A 27,154-nucleotide genomic window follows, 5' to 3' on the forward strand; every position below is an offset into this window, starting at 1 on the left:
TCTTAAGTATATTTAACGTCAATTTTGGTTACTACTGTTAAAGTTGAATTTAATAAAGAGGTGGTATTCATAAATAAAAATGTAATTTCTGAATAGATAGTACTAATAGAAAATGTAATTAATGGTTGATGTCCCCGCACTTAGTAGGTGTTTTTATTTTGAGAGGATCTTGCTAAGTTAACATTGTTGGTCTTGAACTCATGTAGTCAGGTAAGCCTCAAGTCTGCAGTATCCCTCAGTCAGCTCCTGAGTCGCTGGGATTATAGGCTGCACCACCAAGCCCAGCTTACATTTTTCTTTTTCTCTGTAGGTGAAATTCAAGTCTTTATTTGGAATGTAACAGTGGTGAGCTGTATAAAATGTATTAACATGCAAAACAAAAATATTGACAAAATTAATATAGGATGGACGTGTAGAATTCATTAACTAGACTAAAATGTTTTCTTATCCATGGGTTTTTAATGATGAGAAGAATGCAGTCAATGCGGTGTGGGTCCACAGGTCTGATGAGGGGCCCTGAACGTCCCCAGGAGAGTCATACTCCCAGGACACAATGACCAAAGAAGGGCTGCCTAGCACTTTTGACAGAGAACCCCTTAATTTGTTATTTTCTAAAGTGATTTTCTCCTGTTAAGTTCAAAATTCAGTAAAAATGGCCCTGAAATGACATTTATTTTATGATAGTGTACTAGAATTTCATAGGATGGTTTAAGGATCTGTCTTTAATTAAAAGTGCTATACATTTAGTACCAATCTGTGTTTATTGAGAAATTGATTCCTTTTGAAGGAAAGCTGCAAACTTTTCTTGTATGGGTAAATGTCACTCTATTCATATCTTCACTTAGCTGCAAGTCAGTGCGTGTTCTGTTCCACCAGGTTGTCATAGTAACACAGTTAACTGTCATCTCAACTCCAGACTGTTGATGGTTTTATTTGTAGGTTTGTAGGATTATTAAAATTTAACAAAATTATTGATTTTCTTTTTATTAGCACAGAGTTATTTACCATGAAAGTTCAAGCTGCACAAAGGTTTTTTTTTCTGTTTAAATTTTTTTCCAAAATTAAAGTGAAACTAGATATTAAATCCTTGTGATTGAATTTTTTTATTTAAAATGTAATATAGATTCTTCAATAGCAGAATAACCTCTGAATTGTAGTTCTGAATCATTTCCTATTTTCTTTCTTCTGACAAGGAGGCAAAAAATAAAAACCTTTAAATTCACCTTTAGCTTGCTTTTAACTAAACATAAAGGATAGCTGTCAGGAAGGCGTGAAATGGGACGGAAAGGGCCTAATACTGCGTTTTCACTCTATTTATGGCTTTTGAAATCTTGTGGGAATGCTTCACTGAACTGTGTTGTAAATGTATTTATTTTCATATATTTATGTGAGAGAAATTACTTAGTTTTCACTTATAAATAAGGCAGCCAAACCTTATTTACAGTAAGCTTATCTAATGGTCTGTGGATGAGTGCTTTTATGCAAAATAGTCGGGAGGCCAGAATTAACTTTCACATTGAGTGCACATTTGATGTCCACACCTGAGCAACATGTGGCATCTTATTTAACACGTTTACCTCAGAATACACAGCTTACCTGTGGGGCATCTCATGTTTCCTTTACAGCATCTTTTTCTTCCTGGGGGATGCAGAGGGTTTATTGGTATTGTACTCTTCCCTGCATATTTTTAAATACTTGTTTAATTAGCTATGTCACATTACATGTTAAAATAGATCAGTTTGGGGATGTTGCAACTTCTTCAGTCTGGATTGATTATTGTAAAGTATCTTTTCATATTCCGATGGAATACTGTGTATTTTCTTGCTCTTAGTTCTTAGTCATGGAAAATTAAAAGTGTGTGCACCATCTTTGGTGGAACTCAACAGCTGGCAGCTTACTAAGAATGCTCACTAGTGTTCATGAAATGCTTCTTTTAAATATTAATATTCTTGTAGCCACATGGTGCCCCATCCTCCCATTTCGCACACTCTGGTATTTACATCCTGTGTCCTCTGCTCCCATACTGAATCATGGCTGACCCATACAATTAGAATATTGAAGAAAAATGAAGTGTGCATACTTTGAGCATAAGGCTTTACCTCGTTCTCAGAGTCATTCATCGTGGGAGAAACTGAATAATTTTGAGGTGCTCAGGCAGTTCAGGAAAAAGCCCATGAGTAAGGAGATGATTTTCCCACCAAAGCCAATTTTTTCATCTTGCCAGCCATTGCATGAGGCTCATGCCTTCTTTTCTTAGAATTCTGTTCATGAGCATATGAATTTTCATCATATCCTTCCTTTTTCCCTGCTCCCACTCCTTTTCCCATTCACTTCTCAAATTCATGTTCTCTTCATTCGTGTGTGTGTGTGTGTGTGTGTATGTGTGTGTGTATGTATGTATGTATGTATGTATGTATAAAACCAATTGAGTCCAATTAGTATTGTTCATAGTACATGGGCATAGGGCTGACTTCTTGGGCATGAATTTATTAGACAGCTTGCCCTTGAAGAGCACTGACTATCCCTGTCAATTGCTATCAGCTGCTTGTATTTCTTCCAACCAGGCCTGAGTCCTCATGAGCTGTCCTCCATTCATGCTGGAATGGTAACTGGTGTGGTCTTTTACAGGCATCTGTATTGCTGAGAGTTCCTGGGTACCATATCCATGCCATGTCCAGACGAGACTATATTGCTTACGTCTAGTCTTCTAGGTCTTAACATTTCCTGTATCATTTCCTAAGATATTTCTAGAGCCTTGGGGGTAGGGTTACATGGGCACTTAGCAGTTGCTTATTCTCTGCACTTTGACTGGTTGTGGTTTTCTGTAGAAATACTGTACCTGGTGTGAAAAGGAGCTTCTCTGAGGTGGGTGGGTCAGAGCTGCACTTAGCTGTGGATATCAAGTATTTAAAAGGTAGTTGGAAAGTATATCAAATTAATAAATTGTAGTAGTAGGCTCTCCTCTCCAGGCACAGGGTCTTGGATAGGTTTACTGTACCAGGCGTGGGTTTCCTCATATTGATTGAGTCTGACATCCAATCACATTAGCTGTTGACTACTCCCAAGTTGTTAGTGGCACTAATTGCATTACTGGGCATATGATGCTGGGCCAGTTATTATTGTGTTTTACAAGAATTCTAGCTGTGGAGGACTGTTAACTTTTATAGGCATCCTGGATTTATTGATTTGTGGTTATTATCAATACTGATTACCAATTTTATTCATTAACTATGTGGATAGAGAAAATCCTAGGTACCTACTACACACAGTAAGGTTGAATATACAGTTATTTACAATACAACAGTAAGTTCAAATATCTATGTTTTCAACTTTTGAATTTATTTTATCAGTGAAATTATATGTGTAATTGGCAAAAAGAAACAGGAATATTAAGTTATATTTGTAGTTGTAGTTTTTAACAATGAATGAAAGGACTATCTCTTGTTCTACCTTGAGAAGTGTATTTTGAATCATTCAAAACAGAGCCACAGTAGTTCCACTGTTCCTTTGTTTTTCATGCAGGAAGAAAGTGAAGAGGAACCCAAACTGAAGTATGAAAGGCTTTCCAATGGGGTGACAGAGATTCTTCAGAAGGATGCAGCAAGCTGTATGACGGTCCATGACAAGGTAATGAGGACTTTAAGAGTACTGCAGATGCCTAACATCTGTTGTTGCTATGGCAAAGGTATTGGGTCACACCATTTGTCTATTCTTAAAGCCAAACTGCTTATATTATAATAGTGCTTTTATCCATTGTTCTCTTCTTCTCTGTGAGCCTGGGAGTGAGCCTTAGACCTTCCAAACCTGGCAGATCCCTACCTCTGATGTATCCTTTGGATTTATGCTCTGTTGTTTCATTTCTGCAGCTGGCCTCCCACCTAATACCCTTTGCTCCAGATTATGTTCCTTTATAAACATATCCCTATATTCACTCAATACTTTAATGATAATGCCTACTCTTGTTTTTACCATAAATCCCCTGCTGTGAGTTCCCTGCCTACTTTGGCTGTCACGCCATGGTTGCTTAGCCCTAGCTAACTCTGCTCTTCTTCACTGATGAAGATTAACCTGGCAGTTCTTCAAGTTCACTTCCATTGAACTTCACTTCCTTATAGTTGTCTTAGTCACCATAATCTATTGTGTGAAGAGGTACCGTGACCAAGGCAACTCTTGTAAAACAAAGCATTTAATTGGGGACTGGCTTCCAGTTTCAGAGGCTTAGTTCATTATTATCACGGCAAAGAGTATAGTGGCAAGAAGGAGTGATACTGGAGAAGTAGCTTAGAGCTACATCCTCATTCCCAAGCAGAGAGATAGAGCCTGTCCTGGCCTGGGCTTTTGAAACCCTCAAGCCCATCCCCATTGACACACTTTCACAAACAAGGCTACATCTCCCAATCCTTCCAATCCTTTCAAATAGTGCTACTTCTGGGTGACTGAATATGAGCCTATGAATTCGGAGGTTGGGAGTATTCTTATTCAAACCACAATGCTGGATCTCCCACTGCTACGGTACATGCTATGGATAATTTTAGTAACTGGAACTTGATGAACTTTGGCCTCTGCATACGGTCTTCAAATTTTGATGTTCATTTTCATACAAACGTCATTCCTGACTATGGAGTCCCAATCTCTATTCTTCTTGTTTTCTGTCCTGTGAAACTGCTAATTATCTTGAACCCACCAGTCTTCCTTATCCTGCACTTGGTAAATGGGGGACTGTTCTTATTTTTCTGTCTAGACTCTTCTGCCTCTTGGTTGCAGTGTGTTGTGTTGAAAATACTGAAGTTTGCAGACCCTTGTATAATTAGGCTGAGGTCTTCAGTGTGGCATGTAAGGCACTCCAGGATCTTGCCTGCCATGTGTAATTGAGCTACTCTCTCACTAATCTTTGCTGTGGGCATGGGACTGTGGTAGCAATGTTTGTCCTATTCTGCCACCAGCTTATGTGCTAGAGTCTTCTCCTCCTGAGCTTCTAGTAGTTGACACTCATCATTTCTTCCTGAAACTGTTGCACATACCGTGATCTAGTCTGTTTTCTTTCACCTTTGTTCTCTTCCTAGCCCTTTTGCTGGAGTGGACCTCCAGAGACTGTGATCTGAACTTGTGGACTTGTCCCTTGAAACTTGCTGATTCCTAAAGTCTTAATGATTTGGATTTGTCCACCCTGCTTTCCTCCACTTCCCAGCTTCCATCCGTGTGTAATTAAACGGTGCTCTTCATTAGTTAGTCTTTCTACCTGTACCACCTGCCTTTTCTCTTGGGCATGCATTAGATGGATCTTTCATCTGTGTAAAGCTGCTTATAATTTCTTGTCTCTTGTAGAACTTCATGCTGTTGAACAGGTTGTTTCTGCTCTGATCTTTCTACCCATCTGTGTCTGCTTTCTAATTCTTTCTTCCATGTTTATCACACCGACTCTTCTTATTTCCCTGGGTCTTTGAGGTACTGCCATTTTAAACATAGTCTTTAAATTGAATTGCAATTGCTTATTCTTGAATCTATTTCCCTCAGTGTAGCAGAATCTTTATGTGGTGTTTGCTCGTGTTCTAAGTACATTATACTTCTTTTTGTGTGCTTACTGAATGACCATCTGGATGCATGAAGTGGAAAGCTTGTTTGGGCTTTAGTTAACAGTGTACACAATTGGCCAGAGAGTCTGTGAGTTGGGAAGGATTGCAGTGCTGACATTTAGACTTTCAGTTGAGGCTTGTATTTTATATTAAGAGGATTCCAATTGGGTTGATAGCATTTCAGTTTTATTTGTGCTTTGTTTCTGCAGTGCTAGGAAGTGAATGCAGTGTGTACTAGGCATGTGCTCTGCATCCCAGATGCCTCCTGGGTTCTGCATTTCAGTATTTATTTCTGTCCCTGTCTGCACTTGGTAGGTGTTTCTAATGAAGTCTCATCAGTTCCTGGGACCTGGTTCCTCATGTGTGACTGAGGGCTGTCCTAGTAGTTGTATGCGGAGTATTGTGAAACACTTGAGAAGGGCTGAGCAGACGTGTAGCGTGCTTCCTTTTCCTGGGGATACCAGGACCTGCTCCCAGCCCCTCTACTTGACCTCCATGAAGTTCAGGTGTACACTTAGTAGGCTAAAATGTCCACCCTTGGTAAAGCACACCAGAGTTATTTAATTAAACATTAAAGAGGACATTGAAGCTAGATTTATGATCATACATCCTAGATTTTACACACTTTTAGGCAAAACAAAACAACAAAAACAACAAAACCCAAAGCAACCCAAATTCTAATACTCAAGTAGTTCAAGGATTTAAAAAAATCATTTTCTGAGAATTTCATAAAATGTATTTTAATTATATTCTCCCTTGTATATGTGCTTCTCCAACTCTTCCCTTCCCAGGTCTATTCCCTTTTCCCTATCAAATTTAGTTCATTCGTCTCCTCCCCTCCCCTCCCTTACCTCTCTCTCTCTCTCTCTCTCTCTCTCTCTCTTTCTTTCTTTCTTTCTTTCTTTCTTTCTTTCTTTCTTTCTTTCTTTCTTTCCCTTTCAAAGACCAAATTGTGCTTCCCAGATATTCTTGGGTATGTGGCAGAATGGTCATCTTACCAGAGGCTATACTCTTAGAGAAAACGGACTCTGTTCCCAGCAGCTAACAGTTGCCAGCAGCCGCATGGTTAGGGTTGATTATGTCCCCCACTCCTGTATGGGGTTTCATCTGGCTTAGGCTTGCACAGACTTTGTGCATACTGTTAACACCAAGTTCAGATGTGCTGTGTTCAGAGGAGAATGTTTCCTTATAGTTTTCCACTACCTTTGGCTCTTACACTCTTTCCTTCCCCATTTCTGCAATGACTCATGAGCCTTGGGAGGAGGAAGGAGTATGGGTAGTACATGTGTTCCATATAAGCGTTCTGTAGATTTTTATTTTCTATGCTCTGACCATCTTCCATTTATTGATTGATTGATTGATTGTGTATGTGTGTGAAATAGTATGTGGGTATATATAGGCATGAGTGAGCCATGGTGTATGTATAGAATGTGTATGGTCATCTTACCAGAGGCTATACTCTTAGAGAAATGTGTATGTGTATGAATGTGTATATATATATATATATATATACACACACACACACATATATATGTATATATATATATATATATATATATACACACATATATACACATACATACATATGTACACACACACACACACACACACACATAGGCATGAGTGAACCATGGTGTATGCATAGACTGTATATGTTGGTATAGGTGTGTGAGACAGTATATGTGTATATATAGTCATGAGCCAGCTATGGTGTGTGTATAGAAGTCAGATGACAACTTGGTGGAATTGGTTCTCTTTTTATGCCACATGTATTCTAGGGATTAAACCCATCTGTCTCAGCAGCAAGCACTTTGACCCATTGAGCCCAAAACCTCATGGTTTTTAATGGCTAGAAAGAAAATAAAAATTTAAGGTTCTGTTCTTATATTCTGCCATATTGTAGGGAATTTTGTACTTTGCATTTTTGCTGCGTTTTAAGTTAGTCAAAAATCATTAGCAAATAGTTATATGAATTATCCATAATTTCAGTAATTAAATAAAGATGACCAGCTTATTAAACATTATTTGGAATGGCATTTAGTTGCATAGTACAGCACAGTAGCATTCATTTACTATTTTAAATGGTTACATGATTTCCTAAACAAAAGATAGCTTGCCATACAAATGTCTGTGAATTTTTCATAAGTGGTCCAAATTTACTATATCTTTAGATCAAAATTTTAAAATCAAAATAATATCTTGCTATCTATTCCAAATGGTTAAAAACCATATTAAAACAAAACAAAAGATAAAAAGAATTAAAATGAGTAGAATACCCTCTATTTTTCATAAAATAAAACGTAATTATTTTTAAGTGGCCTTTACAGGGAAGCCGCAGAGTGACACATTATTATTGCATTTTAAGGATCCAAACTCCCTTAGTTTCCTAACAAACTAAATGCAGAATTTATGAGGAGAATCGATACTGTGAGATACGTGGGGTGCAGTGAGCTTTTAAGACCCATTCTTTTACCGCAGAAAGCCGTCAAATGGCATAGTGCTTGCCTTTGGTCTGCATTTTATATGGCATCTCCTATTCAGATATCGTCAGTATCACTCTGAAGATAAAATTACAGCCACTTGGGTCCTCTAGTTCTGATTAGAATGTTCTCGTGCTTTGGGGAAAACATTGCTGCTTGCTTTAAATATTCAGACTAATTTCCCACCAGAATCACCTCTTTCCCCTTTCTTTTGCAGCGCCCATGCCTCCTGTTTGCACCAGCCTTGCTGCTGTCTGCCCTGGATGACTAATCGTCATGGCACCTGGTGCATTCAGGCAGGCCTGTGCAGCGGAGTCAGCGTCATCCCTAGTTATGTCTGCACACCTGATGTTTTATTAACCAGTATTGATTTTTTTACCCAGGGGACTTTTTTCTTCCTGAAAAAAGGCAACCTTGCAGGAGTGAAAGGCGTTGCGGGGGATGAATTCCTAATGAGCCCCCTTCCCCTTCTTGTGGTTCCTCTTTAATGTAGCTTCGTATTTTAAGTGTCTGAATTGAAATTTCATTTTTAGCAATTCTATTTTGATAAATCCCTTCAAATCTTGGCTTTCTGTGAGGTTACTTTTTTTTAAAGATTGTCCTGCTTGACTGAAATGCCTAGTAGTGCCTGTGAATTTGAGCATTTCATTATAGGCTGCAATGAAGCATGCTCGCATGCAGTGAAATACAGAGAGTTCTGGACTATTTGAGTAAAGCTTAGAGAAATGAAAAGGAAGAAAAATCTCATGTCGTATTTCAGGTAGTCTGTAAGTTTCTTCTGACTTGTTTAGGATCAGTTCAGAGGAATAAAGAAACAGTGGGATGCATGAACTAGTCTGATATCATAAAATGAATATGTAGCCCAGCAGTCACTAAGTGACAGGAAGGGATTATTTTTGCATTGGAATATAAACATTTATGCTCAGGGTTATGCGGAACCATTTATAGAGATATTCTAAAGCTGATGATATAAGTACATCTGAGGATTTTTTCATCCCTCAATATGGCATGGAATTTTCCATTCAGAAACAATATTTTCTTGTTTTTAAGCATTTTTCCCTCCCTCATTGGCCTGAAATGATGCCCAGATTTTCACATTTCCCTTAAATTAGGTAGTTTCTTAATCATTTCCTCTGACTTTGGGTTTGACTGTAGCAATGTTGAGCTTTGTACTGCTCCATTTTTAATTTACTGCCTCAGTCCATCAGGCATTGTGTACTGAGCACATCCACACCATTAGTTGTCAGTAGATGAGGGTCCTCATGAGTCATTTTGACAGCTGGGATGCACTATCACGGGAAAATAGGCCTGGTTCTGTCATTTTCCCCAGGCTGGAGTCATGCCTTTTCTAGGGAATGTGTATCTTCCAAGATATTTCAGATATTTATGCACTAAGTGTTTTCACTTTGAAAGGCTTCTATTAACTGCATGCTAATACACAGTATATTTATTAATTGACATCTCCATTTTTCTTACAGTTTTTGGCACTGGGAACACATTATGGCAAGGTTTATTTACTTGATGTCCAGGGAAACATCACTCAGAAGTTTGATGTAGTAAGTATATGGTATAAAATAATGTACACATTAATTGCCATGCTAAAATTGTGATTTTTAACAGTCAGATAAGAAGAAGATATTAATTAAATTTGAGTGCTAAGAGTATAAGTCTAAAACTTGTAGTGTATTCTAAATGTTTTGAAGTTGAATTAGAGAAAGAACTCTGTAGATACAAGTATACATATATTTGACTGATGTGTGTATATGTATATTTTATTTGTATAAATTTATATAGTTGCAATGTTTGGTTCATTATAGTCATTCTAGTTTGACTTTGAATTAAAATATTATATGTATTGTATATACTTTTAATGGGCAGTATAGAATGTCTAGGTCAGTGGTTTTCAACCTGGCTAATGCTGTGACCCATTAAAACAATTACTCATGTTGTAGTGATTCCCAACCATATAATTATTTTCTTCACTGTTTCATAACTGTACTGTTGCTACTGTTATGAATATTAATGCAAATATCTGATACTCAGGATATCTGATAAACGAACCACATGTGGAGAATCTCTGTTCTAGATGAATTGTGACTAACACGGGAAGAAGCTGTTTTTATTAGAGAATGGATATCCATGCTCTCTCTCAGGAGTTGTGGGCTCCTTCGTGTGCCTGATGTGATTGCAGCTTTACTGGCAGTGTTGGTGGGTCGCTTTCTCTCTTCTAGTGTACACAGTGAAAATAGTTCATGTGAATGCTTTTAGGCTTACTTGATTGGGACTTTTGGTATCAAGGATAAAAGAAATGTTACATTTGAAGTTTGATTTTTTTTTTTAAATGTTTAATCAATACCTTAAAGGCAATGGTAACTTTTGTTTTTTGTTTGACTATGAAAATGTTGGGTAAAAAGATGATCATTTTGGGAGCACTATTAAGTTTTAAGATTTATTTATTTTATTTTTGTGTTTGAGTATCTTGACTGCATGCATATTTGTCTACCACCAGTGTCTCTGGTGCATAAAGAAGTCAGAGGAGGGGTTTAAATATGCCGGAACGAGAGTTATAGAGTATTGTTGGCTATCATGCACTTCTGGGAACTGAGCCCAGGTGCTCTGCAAAAGCTGTTCCTCTAATGGGGTGGGGTGGGGTGGGAGGCATGGCTTGTATTAAACACAGCACCAACAAAACTCTTCAGCTTTTGTTGCAAGACCTAATACAGGATACTGCAGTTTACCCAACATGTGATACAGAAGAGGGAAAGGAATGAGGGCCCAAAAAGAGAATATGTGCTCTTACTGTACTGCTCCATCAGGACAACTGTAGGGTTGGCTTGTTTGTTTGCTTTTCTCTTAATTGTTGTTTTTTGATGAGGGGAATGTACTTCTACCCTTCCTCTTCTAATACTTCAGACACTGGCTATACATCCACACTTTGTTCTTCCTTCTTCGTGAATTTCATGTGGTTTGTGAATTGTATCCTGGGTATTATGAGCTTTTGAGCTAATATCCACTTGTCAGTGAGTGCATACCATGTGTGTTCTTTTGTGATTGGCTTACCTCACTCAGGATGATATTTTCTAGTTCCACCCATTTGCCTATGAATTTCATGAATTCATTGTTTTAATAGCTGAGTAGTACTCCATTGTGTAAATGTACCATATTTTCTGTATCCATTCCTCTGTTGAGGGACATCTGGGTTCTTTCCAGCTTCTGGCTATTATAAATAAGGCTATGATGAACATAGTGGAGCATGTGTCCATATTACATGTTGGAGCATCTTCTGAGTATATGCCCAGGAGTGGTATTGCTGGGTCCTCAGGGAGTACTATAGTTCCGTCTTTCAATGGCATGTTAGCTATGTCTTCCATCCATCATTTTCAGGTTATTAATTATCTCATCTGTAAGATTGTCTGCACTTTTAGTTTTTTGGCCCTGTCTGACATCTTTGAAAACTAAGTGTCTGCAGTGGTTTTTGTTTTGTTTGTTCATTTTTGTTGTTTCCTTTCTTTGGAAGATAAAGAAGATAATTTGATGATATTTTAAATCATTTGTTTACTGTCTTCAAGAAGTTTGATAATCTACCCTGAAAAAGTTAGTTGTTTAAGGGCATGGCTTCCTGATGGTTCTTGTCAGATTAGACTTTTTAATATCAAATTGCAGATGGTCATTATCTTTTGGAAGAAGTCCTAATATCAGTTTCATGTCTGTCATGAAGTTTTTATTTCCTTTTCCTTTGGTCTTGAGGTGGCTGACTTGTAGTGCTCAGTGTGCCTCTTTAAAAGGTTGCCTTTTGATTTTGAAACCATTGTTAGCACTCGAATTTCTTCAGATGTGATAGTTGCCAATTTTTACATTGTTCTGTGTTGTTTTTTTGAGACAAAGTCTCATCCTTAGCCTCCCCTCCCCCATCCCCTGTATTTATTTGTATCCTAGAAAGGTCGGGGACTCAGAGGGCTCTAGCTTCTCCTGAGTGGTTGTAGGTGTCAGTCCTGCCCCTGGCCATCGTTGCCATAGTTAATCTAGAACCTTTCTTTCCATTAGGAAGTTAATAAGAGGAAAACAGAAATTTTAAAGAAATTAATGCATATCTTTGGCTTGGTTTTTACCTGTAGGTAAAAAATAATATAAACAAGTTAAGATCAGACAAAATAATAATTCACGATACTTATGTAATCTTTTTACTTTCCTCAAGAAGTGCATTTATAACCTATTCATTACATTGGTATTTTTGATTCCAAGAGAGGAATCATGAAGAAGTACTCCTGGTTTTGTTGATCAAAAGCTTGGTTTGACAGGGGATGGAAGTGGGGAAGAATCACTTTAAAAAAATATGTCTAGGTGACTCAGCTATTAGAGCTGGGAAGCGCCATTATGCCAGAAGCTGTCTAACTTCCTTTTACCAATGTAATATAAAAGAAGAAAACTCAACAACTCATTCTGTATTTTAAAAAAGTAATGTTACTTCTGCCATTAATAGCTCAAGAAGAATAATGTTCTTGGTGGAGTCTACTAAAGCTGAGCCAGGCTGCCTGATAACCCAGCAGTCCCGCTTTGAAGAAGTTCATTTCCAAGAAAAATGCATGTGGTACATAGGACCATAAAGCTGTAGGCCAGCAATGGCCTAATTCATGATAGTCTCCACATGGAAGCAACCCAGATGCCCACTGATATAGAAATGGATACGTACATTCTGCTGTGTCCTTAACAACAAAAAGGAACAGATTGCATACATGCATATAATGGCCAATGAAGCCAGATCATTAGTGTTACTTTTGAACCCTTGGTTGGAATGTATGATCATAAAACACCATTGTGCTTTCTCTTTAATGACCCTCATTGTCCTCTAACATATTCATTTAAAATTTCCCTCCCGAGTACTATTTAAACATTGATCACATAGTTGTGTCATTTCTTTGTTGAATATTTTAGAGCATTGTAGTGGCACATTAGTAAGCATTTTTTTGTTTTTGTTTTTGTTTTTAACTGTTAGTGAAACTGGAAAGATTTCATTAGTCAAACTGGACTTATGTTTACCAAATTTTTGTGTTTTTCTTTTCTTTACTAAAAACAGAAAGTGACAAGGTTTTCCTGGCGGTATCATGGGAGGAGATGCTAGAGACAGCCATGATTGCTGTAGAGAAGGACTAAGACTAAACAAGGGCTTGAAGCTCCTTGTTTGTTAAGACTGGCAGTTTTTAATGAGTTTAGAACTTTCCTTCCATTCCAGGCAGTTATCTGTTGGTATTTCTAGTTGCTTTTTATTTCGAGTTGAATTAATAGGTTCTGGTCTGCAGTTGCCAAACTTTGGAACTGTTCATGTCATGTGCACTAATAAAAACCCAGCTTCAAAGATTAACTAGTTTGAACAATTTTTTGTTTGTTTGTTTGTTTGTTTGTTTGTTTGTTTGAGACAGGGTTTCTCTGTATAGCTCTGGCTGTCCTGGAACTCACTTTGTAGACCAGGCTGTTGAAAATATTTTTATTTGCAGGAAAATGCATGGAAATCATTATAGTAAGTGAAGTAAGTGAAACTCAGAAAATACATATTAGAGCCGGGCGTGGTGGCGCATGCCTTTAATCCCAGCACTCGGGAGGCAGAGGCAGGAGGATTTCTGAGTTCGAGGCCAGCCTGAGGGTCTATTTGGGAACAAGAAAGTCACCAGTGGGGAAGGGTAGAGTGACAAGACAGGGACAGTGGGGTTGATTGTGTGCAGAATACATGACAGGCATGTCACAGTGAAACCCTACATTTTAGACAATGTATAAGTGTTAATAAAGTGCCTTTTTAATCAAAAAAGCTATTTTTAATATAATTATATAATTTCATCCTTTCATTTTTCTCTCTCAAACCACCTTTTCATTTACTCCATTCCCCTCTCTTTCAAATTCATAGCTTCTTTTTTCTTAAATTGTTGTATCGTATGTGTCTATGTATATAATACACATTATATATACACACAAATATATACTCATATACACATATATGTATATGTATGTATAATATATGCATTCCTAAATACATTATATAATCTATTCAGTCCATAAGAATGTTATTTGTATGTACATGCTTTCCATTTCATATTGGATAGATAATTGATGTGCTCTTCTCCCATTCTCTTCTTTCTTAGTTGCCTGTAGTTCTTTGTCTAGGGTTGAGCCTCATGAGTGTTTCCTCTCTACATTATCATGTCTATTGGTGTCATCCTTGTTTAGGTCATGTTTGGGCAACCATGCTGGCTAGACTTTATGGATGTCCAAGAGCTGTAGAACTTCAAACAACCACAATACCAAGCATGAAAAGTCATCATATAAGTTTTTAGTCAGGGTTGTTCAAGAGGCTCTCAAAAGATTATAGCCTATTGCGATTGCCCTTGGTTGTTCCCCCGAGGTAGAAGATAAGTCCCTGTTCCTGAAGACACCCATGATTTTCAGTCAAGAATCTCAAAAGTCCCCAAGCTGGAACTGTCCTGAAAGACTTCCCACTGAGAATTATATTTTATGGTACCAGAAGGTACCATCCAAGCTTCAAAGGAAGGAAGCAGCCAATAGTCCTTTCCAGCTACAACACCTATGAAGCACAACAGCAAGCAGTATGACATGATGGCCCCAGGGGTACCGCAGTGCATGCATACTGTGGCAATAACCATCTCTCTAATTGGACTTATATGATATCCAAGAAGAGGAGAATTATTCTTGGTACTGGAAACCTGTCCAAATTCTAAGGGCTAATAAAGTCATAGATTTTGGACAAAAACCTTCAACTACCGGTTTATTAAACCGGTCTAATTTGTAACTACATGCTAAAATATTTGTCATTATACTCACAGTTAAGTTTAATTCTCACTTGTCTTCTAGAAAATTTCTCTTTGCAACAGACACATTTACAGAAAACCCCAATTGATAGAGAGATAAATTGTGACTCCCAGTTACAAGTGATACATACAACAGAGAACTCCTACACCTGAGTCCCAAGGATCATTGTAGAAGATGGGACAGAAATATTCTGAGAGCTGGAGGAACAGGAACTTTCCTTTGAGTTTATGTAACTCTCTTATTCTGCATTCTTGACCCTGATAGGGAGAGATTGTAGAGCTAGTTACTATCTCTGAATTCAAACAATCACTCTAGGATGGAGGAAGAAGTTCATAAGACTCAGAAAGCGAAAACTTACAAGAAAACTCATAGAAGAATTATATGATTCATAAGTCCTCTCACTACCATCAAAAAACAAGCAAACAAAAACCAAAAACAAACCAAAATAATAACAAACCCTCCTACCATTTGCTGGGGAACATTGATTCTCCCCATCTCAGGAGTCACTGACTTCCTACAGTTCCTCACTTAGGGATGGAACGTTGTGAGACTTCATCAATGCTCATTGGTGTGTCAGCTGGTATTATCTGTTACTCTTAAGGTCTTGTTTAGGTTACAAAGATTAGTTAAAGACATAACTAGTATAACTCCTGAAACATTAACACTGCTAGAGGCAAACAGGCAGTGCACTCTAAGAAACAGTGCAAGAAAGGACTTGATGAATAGGAATCCGTTTGCTCAGGAATTAAAATCAACAATTGATGAAGTGAGACCTCATTAACACTAAAATCCCTAGATCCCAAGGGAAACAATCAAGTGAACAGGAAGCCTATAGAGTGGGAGAAAAGCCTTAGCCAGCTAGGACTATGTAGAGGGTCAGTTTGTAAAGAACTCCAAAAACAAAGAATCCAGAAACAAATTACAAATAGGCTATGAACCTGAACAGGTTGTATTCTTCAAAATGAAAAATAAATGTGGCTTTAAAAAGTGTCTCAATTCAACACCATTAGAAAATTAGGGAGACATAAATGAAAATTTGCAATTATTTGAATTATTTAATATTATTTGAAATATCCTCTTACCCAGCTGAAAAGCATTTGCTGGTAAGGATGTGGGGAAAGGGGATCCCTTCCACTGTTGGTCAGATTGCACACTCTTATAGGTTCTCTGGAAGTCATTGTAAAATATTCTCAAGAAACTAAAAATAGGTCTCTGATGTGACTCAGCTGTTCCACTATCACAGTTTGCTTCCAGTTGCTGTGATAAAGATCATGATCAAAAGCAACTTTGTGAAGAAAAGATTTACTTGCCTTATAGGTTACAGCTGATCATCGGGGAAGTCAAGGCAGGAACTCAAGGCAGGAACTTGAGTGGAGGAATTGAAGCTGAGAACAACATGGAGTTAAACTGGATCCTTGGTCAGCTCAGCTGCTTGCTGGCTTTGTTCCTCATGGGTTGCTCAGCTTGCTTTCTTATCTTCCCTTGTCCCCCTCCAGCCCTAGAAATACCTGTCCAGTGGTGGCATTGACCCAGTGTGCTAGGCCTTCTAACAGCCATCATTAATCAAGGAAACATGCTACAGACCTTCCTACAGGTAATCTGCTAGAGGCATTTTCTCAGTTACAGTCCTTCTTCCCAGATAATTCTAGCTTGTGTCAATATGGCCAATGAACAAATGAATGAACACAACCAGTTCTTGGCCTACCCACACAGCAATCTAGGAAAAGGACTCACAGAGAACAAAAATTAATAGAAGAAAGGCATTCTAGTCCCAAAGGGTGTGGTGAAAATCTTAGGAACAAGTATGCACATACGAAACTCAGAAGATGCCATGTGATCAAAATGAGGAGTATGGAGAAGCAGTGAGATTTCAGATTGTACAAGTGCGTTCCTGGCCATGCCCCAGGCTCCAGGGCTTTTCCTTCCTCTGCACACACACATGACACTGTTATTGTTATCTTTGCAGAATGGGCCTTCATCTTGCCAGTTACAGCTCTTTGTTCCTATGTAAGGTCCTGAAGAGCAGAGGTCAAGTCTGCTGTACTTCTCCCTCTTACTCCCACTCTTCCTCTGGGTTGTCTGGTGCTGAGTAAACATATCCTGGCTGACAGTACCATGTTTGGTTCACACTTGTGAAGCTAGTTGTCATTGTGTAACCTTTCAAAAGACATCTGGGAGTCAGCTCTTACTTGCCTGTGTATCATTCAGCCATAGGTTTCTCACTGTATTTATGATTAGAATTGTTTTCTTTTGTAATCTGCTATAGAAAGAATTTTGTTTCCTTATTTTGAAGCCGTAACCTCCACTGTAATGAGGTTTGGGAATGAGACCTATGGGAAGTGATTAGCTTTTGTTAAGGCTGTGGATGAGAGCAAAGAGGTCCCCTGCCCCAGAACTGAGAAATCTGCTCTATGAGTTGCCCTAACCATAGTATTTTCCTAAGGTCCATCTAGATGACTGGTATGAGATATGGACTTTCAACCTTGCTTTTGAAATTAATTCCTCTGGCAATTAATTTTGCAGATTTTTTTTAAAATCAACTTTACAGAAACCTATACATATCTGGTAAGAGGGTGTTTCCATTGAAGAGTTACCTCCATCAGACTGGCCTGTAGGCAAGTCTGTGGAGGCTTTTTCTTGATTAATGATGATGTGGAGGGCCTACCTCACCGTGGATGGGATGGTATGATTCCTCCCCCCAGCAGGTGGTTCTTATAAAGGAAACAAACTAAGCAAGTCATTGGAAGAGCCCTGTAAGTGGTATCTTCTGTGGCTTTGGCTTCAGTTCCTTCCTTGAGTTTCTGCTGCAGTTTCTTCTCAATGATCGACTGTGGTGTGGAAGTACAAAATAAAATAAATACTTTCCTTCCTTGCACTGGTTTTGGTCAGTGTTTTATCACAACAAAAGAAACAAACTAGGACCTTAGTTAAAATAATGTTTTTTGAGAATTTCATGTATGATTATTATATTTAAATCATTTCCCCTTCCTCCTCTTGATTGCACCCCACACTCCCTCTCAAATTCCAAGCCTCTTTTCCCTTATTTATTGTTATACACACAGGCACACGCACACATACACACAAGCACATATACCCCACCTGTGTTGCTTCTGTGTATAGGTTTTTAGGGCTACTTATCACAGTCTTAATATTTTCACAGGTCTTTTTTGTTGCTATAGTAATTCAGACTTTTTTTCTTTTTTTAAATTAGGGCGAACTCACTGGTCCCGAGGATTGAGGCCAAGGGAGTTGCCATGGGGAGAGAAGGAGAGAGAGAGAAAGGGAAGAGGAGGGGGAAGGGGGAGAGAGGGGGAGAGAGAAAGAGAAGAGAGAGAGAGCGCAATTGACCATGGAAAGCATCAAAGGTGCTAAGTAAGGAGTACAGGAGTTAATGGACTTATGATGCTTTGATCTTGTGTCCTTGCCATTTGCTGTGTCCGTCTCCTTACTCGTCTAGGTGGTGTTAGGTGTCATCTCTAAATTTCAAAGGATGTGTTTGTTATTGGTTCCCTCTGTGAATAATTTCATGTTTGTTTCGGGACCTTGATACTTGGGCATCATTGGCCCTGCACTTTTGACATTGGATGGTCTTCTTTGGCATAGAGTCATCTCTAATCTAGATGAGTTCTTCTTTCTTTCCCATTAGTGGAAAAATGTTTGGAAGATCACTTATCTTTCTTTGTGTGTTTCAGCAAAGGAAACACTGTCATCTCTTCATTCTCTCTTTGCCAACACAGCCCTGAAAGTTTTGTTCTTTCAAGCTTCTTAACTTGCATTTTTAATACTCATATAAAAATCTTTGTTTACATAGCAATTGTTTTCTCTGAGTTATATTTAGTACAAGCATTTGCATTTTTTGTGCAAATTGTTTTTCTATTCATTGGTGTACTTACTTTGATAGCTGTGAGGAAGAAAATAAAAGTTCTCTAAACTAATATAGATATGTGCTATGTGATAGTATTTCAGTGGTGCCTGGCATAGACTGCAGCTGTCCTGTAAAGTCAGACTGAGCAGCTAGCGTAGTAAGAACACCCTATAATGGTACAATTATGATGTTCCCTGTCAGCCCCTCTCATAATATTTCATAAGACATTAGTTCAAATCTGAAAAAAATGCCATGTATCAGGACAGTTTTCAGGGAATCAGAGTTTTCTTTCTTTCTTCTCATATCAGAATTAATATGTATACATACATTTATGGTTCTCCGGGTATTTTTTTGCTTGTTCATCATGTGGCCACTGTGGTATTAAGGGTGATTATTCATTGGAAGAATCTTGAAAATCAGGTCTAAGAATCTCATCTAGCTTCCTCAAGCAAATAGCCATGCTTTAGACTGCAGGTCTGCTGGTGCCTGGGGTCTGTCCTGAACACATACTGTCTGTAGTGTGCTATTTTAGCGGTGGCATCATTAATTAGGAAGCAGGCTTTGTATTTATTGATATGATCAAAATGGTACTTTGTTGGCCCAAATATGCCAGTACCTATAATTCTTATGTAAGACTGATTGACAGGTCTCAGACTCTCATGCGCTTAAAGAACCTGTTTTCTATATTTGAGCATAGTGTTTTCAGTGATAAGAGATGTATCCAATGAATTGCGAATTACTTAAGTGGGAAACATTCTAACTTTTGATAAACGATGGTGAGGAAACTCACATTTCCAATTTTCTGCATTAAATATAATCTCAAGTTGTGGATTAAGCATAGGTACCTTGATAACTTGTGGCATCCCTGCATCTAAGTAAGAAAACTTATTCAGCATTAAGGCTGCTTGCCTAACTTAGAGTCAGTGTAGAGTGAAGGATGCTGGAATATCTGGCCCTTTTGTGGTAAGTGTGTTTGGGAAGTTATCTCTTCAGCAACTATATTTTAATAGTTCTTCACAGAAGAAAATACACTAGGACTTTCCCTGTTTTAAAATCGAAGTTGAAGCAATATTAATTTCCTACAACATGAGTGTGATGTGAGATGGGTAGTAGCCTGGAGCTTAGCTGGCTGAAACCTGCAGATTATTTCCCTCCACAGGGAGAATATCCTCTGGCTGCTTCTTTCTTTGAGGTTCAGTCATTTATTTTTAAGAGAAGCAGGAGGGGGGAGGGAGGGGGAGGGGAGGAAGGGAAGGAGGGAGGGAGAGAGACAGAGACAGAGACAGGCAGTGATCAGATTTGCAAGAGAAGACTGAGAACACATGGAGGCCGGAATTGGGAGTTTGGAGCTTTGGATGGCCGAGTGTCACATTGTTGTCACGGTTGGACTAGACAGGGTGATGGCTCCGTCTATGAAATGGTATCACAAGGTGGAGGAGCAGTCTTTTTATATAAATATTTGTGCATGCTCCAGGAGCTTGAGGACAGGAGAATGGACAGAAAACGGTAGGCATGAAAGGTAGTAATGTAGATTTGGTTGACAGGTTTATATATCAAGATGAAAGTGCTGTGTTTTCAAAGACTGTCTTTGCAAAATGAAGGTTGATGTATTTAGGGGTGTAAGTGAAACCTGGCACATTTGGGCCAACAATCGCTTAGGGCTAGTGTTAGCGTTAGGGTTATGGTTAGGGTTCTGATCACTCCAATACATACAAAGCCTGCTTTCCAATGTGTAAATTTCAGGTCATGAACAAGAAGACAGGGTCTTACTGTGTGGATAAGGTCTGCTTAGATTTTAAACAGCATTTATCTTGAGTACGTTTTATGTAAAATAGACTTTTTAATATCTGGGAACCCTGACACAGTACTTGTATATATGTACTCAAAATTATATATACTTCCTTAATCTGTTTTTCCGATAGAATAGATTTTGTTTTGTAGCTTCTTTTTTGGGGGGGGGATTATTTGGTCTTAATTCCAAATTATCTTTTCTTTGAATTATATATTAATTAGGAAAGATAACAACTTGATTCATGTTTTCCTCCATTTCTCCATACTGTGGAGTCTTATAGCACTTCTTAGCACTTGGTTATCCACTCCTTGTTTCATGCTGATAAGTAGGTGTCATAACTTCTAGGAACATTATTAATCTTAACTCTTCAGATTTTTGTTCCATTGAAAGGAAAAAAAATACTATACTAAAGCTAGGGAAAGTGAAATACCACATATAATTAAAATACCTATCAAAATGGTTACAATTACAAAGAGGAGCCATGCTAAGTGTTAGGGTATGTGGAGGGACTGCAGCTTCCCTACCATCTGTTCTCTCTCCTCTTGTAATGTTGAGGATCAATCCCAGCTCCTGTGTTTGCTGGGAATGTGCTCTGGCTGCAGTTTATATCTCCAGATAGATGTGGAACTCACCAGCACTGATGCAAAAATAACAGGGTGTCGGTAAGTTTTTAGGACATTAAATATAAACCCACTGTATGTGTCAGACTTTCTGGACATGGCGGTGAAAACATGTTTGCATAGAGAAGCATATATCAATATTCATGTGAGCTTTTTGGTAATATGCTGCAACTTTAGACAACCTCTGTTGTCAGTCTGTAGAGAAACACAATGCAGCCCATCCACCCAATGTCCTGCCTCATCAGTGTAAAGGAAAGAAGTACTTATGTGTGCAACATGGGCACACACAGCTCTATCATAAGGAAAGAAGTACTTATGTGTGCAACATGGGCACACACAGCTCTATCATAAGGAAAGAAGTGCTTATGTATGTGTGCAACATGGGCACACACAGCTCTATCATGATAAGGGAAAGAAGCCAAACTCAAAAAGTCACATGCTATATAGTCACATTTATAAAGTTATAGAAAATATATCAACAAGTCTATAGTGAAGGGAAGCAGACCAGTGAGTGATTGGCCAATTTTATCTCAGAGGAGAAATAAGTGCCTCGTGAAATAGTCTAAAAGTTAATATATTAGGATGCTTTTGAGGGATTGGTAACAGAAATCTATGTGTCTCACATGCAAAGAGAAAATTACACAGAAAGGAAGTGGATCCATTCATTGTTGCTTTGGAGTTGTTAATTCTCTGCACATGTATCAAACGATGCTGAGCCTGAGAATTCAAGTTTGATAAATATCATCATCCAGTGGGTGGGCTTCTTTTAAACAAGGTCTGTAAGGTAGGGGCCCATGCCAGATGTCATCCAGGTTCTGGTCCAAGTTGCTCTGTTTCCCTACAGTGAGGCATGCCATGTTACACCCACCAGCATTGTTTGCTGCTGTGTCACTCCTTCTGGGTGCTGTCATTGGCGATTCTCATGAAGAATCTCATGGATTTAGGTTTCAAGATGACTAAGTTTGTATTTTTCTGGTTACTTTCTAGGCTTCTTACTTGAGAGTAGTTAGTTCATGTATTTTGTTAGTATGTTTGTAAGGTTCTAAATTGCTTTGCACTTAAAACATTTCTTGTTTACAGGCAAAACTAACAAGAGTGAGAAATTAACTCTTGAGGAGGGTGGGTCATGTAATGACTCAGAATCTGAGTCATCACTAGAAGTTAAATTTAATGGCTTTCAACCTTAAAATACGGGGTGTGACCACTTTTCTATTGTCTTGATAATTTAATATGTTCTTTATTGGTTTCATTGACTTAGATATTTTGATTCTTTATGTTTTAGAAAAGCTAAGTGTATGCCAGTTTTTTAAAAAACAATATATGTTACTCTTTAAAAATGTTACCTGTATTATGAGATGAATATGAGATGTATATGAGACTGTTTAGTGGTTAAGAGCACTTGCTGCTCTTGCAGAGAAAATGAGTTTGGTTCGTAGCACTCACATTGGAAACTCCACAACTGCCTGTATCTCCAGTCCAGGGAATCTGGCACCCTCTTCTGGCCTCCACAGGCCTGCACATGCTGACACACAGTCATACACAAATTAAAATCATAAATCTTTTAAAGAGTGGCAGATATCTTCTAGTATGTGGCTTTTGTTTAAATTTCTCAGTTATGGCCATTTCCGTTAATAATTTTTTAATGGAATAAATATTTATCAGTCTTCACATTTATAGTCTGGTGTGCATATTTGTGTGCATGTGAGTGAGTGTGTGTGTTACAGGGGAAAAAAAACATTTGCTATTGTTAAAACATCAACAGTTGTAAGATTATTCTATATTTTTCCCTAAAAGTTTTCAGTTTTTGCTTTTTATAGTAAGTCTTCATTTTTTTTCTCAAGAGAAATGTTCCCAGGCATGAGGAGAATTCTATTTCTCTTAGTGTGAGGACAAAGTTCCTGTCTTGCCAGGAAAATATTATAGTAATTTTCCCTTACCCTTGGGATTTGTTCCAATACCTAAGCTAGATGTTTGAAACTTTGGGCAATACTGAGTCCTGTGCATTCTCCACTTAGTATGTTTTCTCCTGTAGGTGCTCACTGTGCTGTGTTTAATTTACAGATTAGCTATGGAGATAAGCACTTATAAAATAGAATGTTTATGCAAGTGTACTGAAGTAGCACTGTCTCTATTACTACTCGTGCTTTTGAGATGTTGTGAAGTAAAAAGAGGTTACCCGAATGGAAGACCTGTGCTGATAACCATGTTCCATTTGATTGATAACCAAGATAGCTACCAGGTTACTAGTGGGTTGGTAGTGTCGACTTGAAACATGGACGAAAGGATGGTTCATTTTCTGGGAGGAACAGAGTTGGGCAGAGCAAGTAAGTGTTCGTCATCCTACTTAGAACACAGACAGTTTAGTACTTCTAATTTTTTCTAGAATCCTTTATCAAATATTTCTAGAACACAGCTGCCTATAGGTAATTAAAACATTGGAAAGTGAAATTATGGTTAAGAGAAGACCACACAGCCAAGTGTGCAGACTTTCCATTTTAATGCCTGTCCTTGTGTGTCCTATGTTATTGGAAACCTAGTGCCTTAGAATGCATGTAGAACTAGAGGTAGCTTTGAAATGACTTTGAGTGAACCACTAGCAAATCAGGGTCTCCAGCAGGATGGTCAGCAGGATTGTGGAGGTGGCGGGTGTGTACTTGAAGCTAGATGGTGGTGAAATAGCACGAGAAATAGACCAGTGATGGTCTGACTCTTGTCTTCCAACCCTTGCTCCATGTTCAAAGGCTGTTAAATAAATCTATTCCTCCCAACACATGTGTGTGTGCAGTCATATTCTTATTTTCATCTTTAAAATTATGTCACAGTCATACCTCAGATTTACAGTACAACTTGGGGTCATGTGAGCTTGTTCATGTGAAGCATGTTTTGCAAGACTGGATAAATGATTAAGGTCAGAAGGTGGGTCAAGTGAGGAGTGACTTAACTGCAGGCATTTTTATACTTCTTGAAGAATATATGTTCTTTTAAATTTATTTGTGTAGTTGGCTTTAATAGTGATATTGTATACAAGATTGAGAAGAAAAGAAGGAAGAAGGAAAAAGTTTTCTGTAGTACACACACTGTGACATCAGCTGTAGCAGCTGCTCCAGTAGGTCCTTTCTGTATTGGGGAGGAACTCACCTTTACCATATGGTGCAGAGAGAGCTTAGTAATTAGATATGTGAACTCTGTCCGGGACATTCTGATGACATGACTGAGGGAGTCTACTTTCTAATGTAGAACAGCTTGGTTTCTAGCATATCTCTCCCTTGGACACTTTTCTGTGAGATCATAATCTACTTGGGAAATCACTACTGGAAGACTGTGTTTGTGACCCACTGGAAGACTGTGTTTGTGCTGAGCATTATAGCAATGCTGTTTGTGGGGAGGTTTGCCTGAATTTGTGAACTGTGAGGTGGCATTTCTTTATCAAGGATTGGAAAAGTAAAATTTACTTTGGTTAATGATTTGGTCTCAATTATGTAAACTATATTGTTTGTCTTTTTTAGGTAAGTGATTTTTTTTTTTAACTACCTCTCAAATAGAAGGGCTTTAACCTCTCAAATGTTTGGTGTTCAACATTGCTGCTGCTGCTGCAGAGCTGAAAATAAAAATGAGAAACAGGAGAACATCCTTACTGCTAATGGATTTTCCCTTTGTCAGTGATAGTATCATTCACTTGTATAATGGAAAAATAGGAATGTCTGTGGCTCGTGAGAGGCTCATGTCGTTGTGAAGCATGTCACTGGCAGGAATTCAGGCATTGGCTTTTCGTGTGGGTTTGGGGAGGGGCAGGGTCTCAGGCACCTCATACCAGCTTTGAATTTTCTATGTAGCCAAACATGCCTTTGAACTTGCTTGTTCTTCTAGAGCCTTTATATAGCATGTCCATAGAGCATGTCAACGTAAGGGTAGCCTTCTAAGGACCTTATTTTAAACAGCGGTGATATCTTCTTTATACTCTCATATTTGTATAGTCTGAAGGGTAGCAAGTCATTTCTGTTGTCTTACTCTTAGGAAAAAAACATGACTTGGCTGGAGGTTCTGGAGGGAAAAAGAGAAAAACTTTGTACCTGGTTATGGTGTTACACACCCTGTAGATTAACTACGATAGTAACACGGTAAACTCCACAACACTATGCCCACCTTTCTCCATACTCATGAGGACAATTAAAACTAGTTTTTGATTATTTCTATTCACACGTCTTACTTAAACAACCCAGTTCATCTGGATTGAGTGGTATGTGCACAACATGATGCCACTGCAGAAGCCGGGCAGTGGTGGCGCACGCCTTTAATCCCAGCACTTGGGAGGCAGAGGCAGGCAGATTTCTGAGTTCGAGGCCAGCCTGGTCTACAGAGTGAGTTCCAGGACAGCCAGGGCTACACAGAGAAACCCTGTCTCGAAAAAAAACCAAAAAACAAAAAACAAAAGATGCCACTACAGGTTACTGTTGGAGTTGAAGGAGCAGCACCATGCTGTCTGCACTGAATTCTGGCTCCTAAGGCTAGCAGCATTCCTGTCAAAAGGGGCCTGCTAAAGGGGCAGACCTTTTAATATGACAGGGAATGCTCTTTCCGCCTGGAATGTAGAGAGTCTACAGGCAATGTTTCATTCTTTTTTATGTAATTGCTGAAGAAGAAGAAAAAGAAAATCACTCTTTGCCTAAATGCAAAGAATAGCCTTTCCTAGGCCACTGGTAAGTCATCCCTTCAGAAGGCTCTGTTTTTTTCTGCACCCCACCCCCGTGTTTGCTTTCGTCTCTGGCATCATCCCTGCCATCGCTCCATTGTTCTCTGTCTATTCTCCCCATGATCCTTTTATCGTGTTCTCCCCTTTACCAGTTTCTCAAATTGTCACCACCCTTGTTCAAGCTTTTATTGAGTCTCACATGGGTTATTGCAATAAAGCCCAACTGATCTCCCTGTCTTATGTCTCTGCAAATCCATCCTTCTCACAGCTGCCCAAGGAATCTTCTCAAAGTGCCACTGGGCTTTTGTTCTCCTTTTCACCAAAAGCAAACAGGTGGCCTCCAGATTCCAGTGCAATACAGCTGCCCTTTTGGGTAGAGCAGGACTTACAGTTGGTTGTCACAGTGTTCTTTATTGTAGCACATGCTATTGCTACCTCTGGATAGAAAGCTTGTCCCATCTTCCCTGTGATATTGCCCTTAATTTTTACAGGTAGAAGAATATGTATTTGATATTCATTTAGTAATTGCTTCTTGTTCCTTGTTTCAAACATTGTCCAAATTTTCCAGCAATATTATGACAGGTAAGTATAGTGTATCTCCCCTCTGATTCAGTTAATCGAAGTTGATCTGGAAAGTAATGTGTTAAATTATTGCAGAGAGGCCCAAAGTGCTAGGGCTCCACAGACTCCTCAAAGGCAGACCTGATTTGTCTATTCTTTTCCTTAAATTCTGCTCATGTCTTGTAGGGTACTTAGTAATAGTTACTGTTTTGTTAAATCAAATCATTACAAGTTTGTTTCCTTCATAGCTTGTTGCAACTACTTGGTGACAGCCTTTGTGGTAGTGTGAATATGCTTGGCCCAGGGAGTGGCACTGTTAGGAGGTGTGGCTTTGTGGGAGGAGGTATGGCCTTGTTAGAAGAAGTGTGTCACTGTGGGGGTGGGCCTTGAGAGCCTCCTCCCAACTGCTTGGGGAAACTTTGGATGAAGTTAGAACTCTCAGCTCCTCCAGTGCCATGCCTGCCTAGATGCTGCTGTGCTTCCTGGCTGGATGATAACATACTGAACCTCTGAACCTGTAAGCCAACCCCATCAAATGTTTTCTTTTATAGGAGTTGCCTTAGTCATGGTGTCTGTTTACAGCAGTAAAACCCTAACTAAGATAGCCTTCCTTTTTTGTTATTCTTTCTTTTATATTTTTAGTGGTTTTGTGTATGAGCAAGGAAAATATTTGCTCAATTAAAACAACAATTTCTATAATACTTTACACATTATAAGTCACTATTCAAGTAATTTATTTTATTTATTTTTTTTTTTT

The 27,154-nt window shown here is 38.6% G+C and overlaps 1 protein-coding gene across 5 annotated transcripts in view; it reads left to right on the forward strand.

The window, feature by feature from the left end:
- The window catches only part of Vps41 (VPS41 subunit of HOPS complex), a 159,442-nt gene that overhangs the window by 20,601 nt on the left and 111,687 nt on the right, over nucleotides 1-27,154 (forward strand). For all 5 annotated transcript variants that reach the window (XM_021180045.1, XM_029468458.1, XM_029468460.1 and 2 more), the window contains 2 exons: nucleotides 3,523-3,627; nucleotides 9,532-9,609. In XM_021180045.1, the coding sequence (XP_021035704.1) occupies nucleotides 3,523-3,627; nucleotides 9,532-9,609 (183 nt within the window). The remainder of the gene's footprint in view (nucleotides 1-3,522; nucleotides 3,628-9,531; nucleotides 9,610-27,154) is intronic.

Source organism: Mus caroli, chromosome 13, assembly GCF_900094665.2.
Source record: "Mus caroli chromosome 13, CAROLI_EIJ_v1.1, whole genome shotgun sequence".
NCBI lineage: Eukaryota > Metazoa > Chordata > Mammalia > Rodentia > Muridae > Mus > Mus caroli.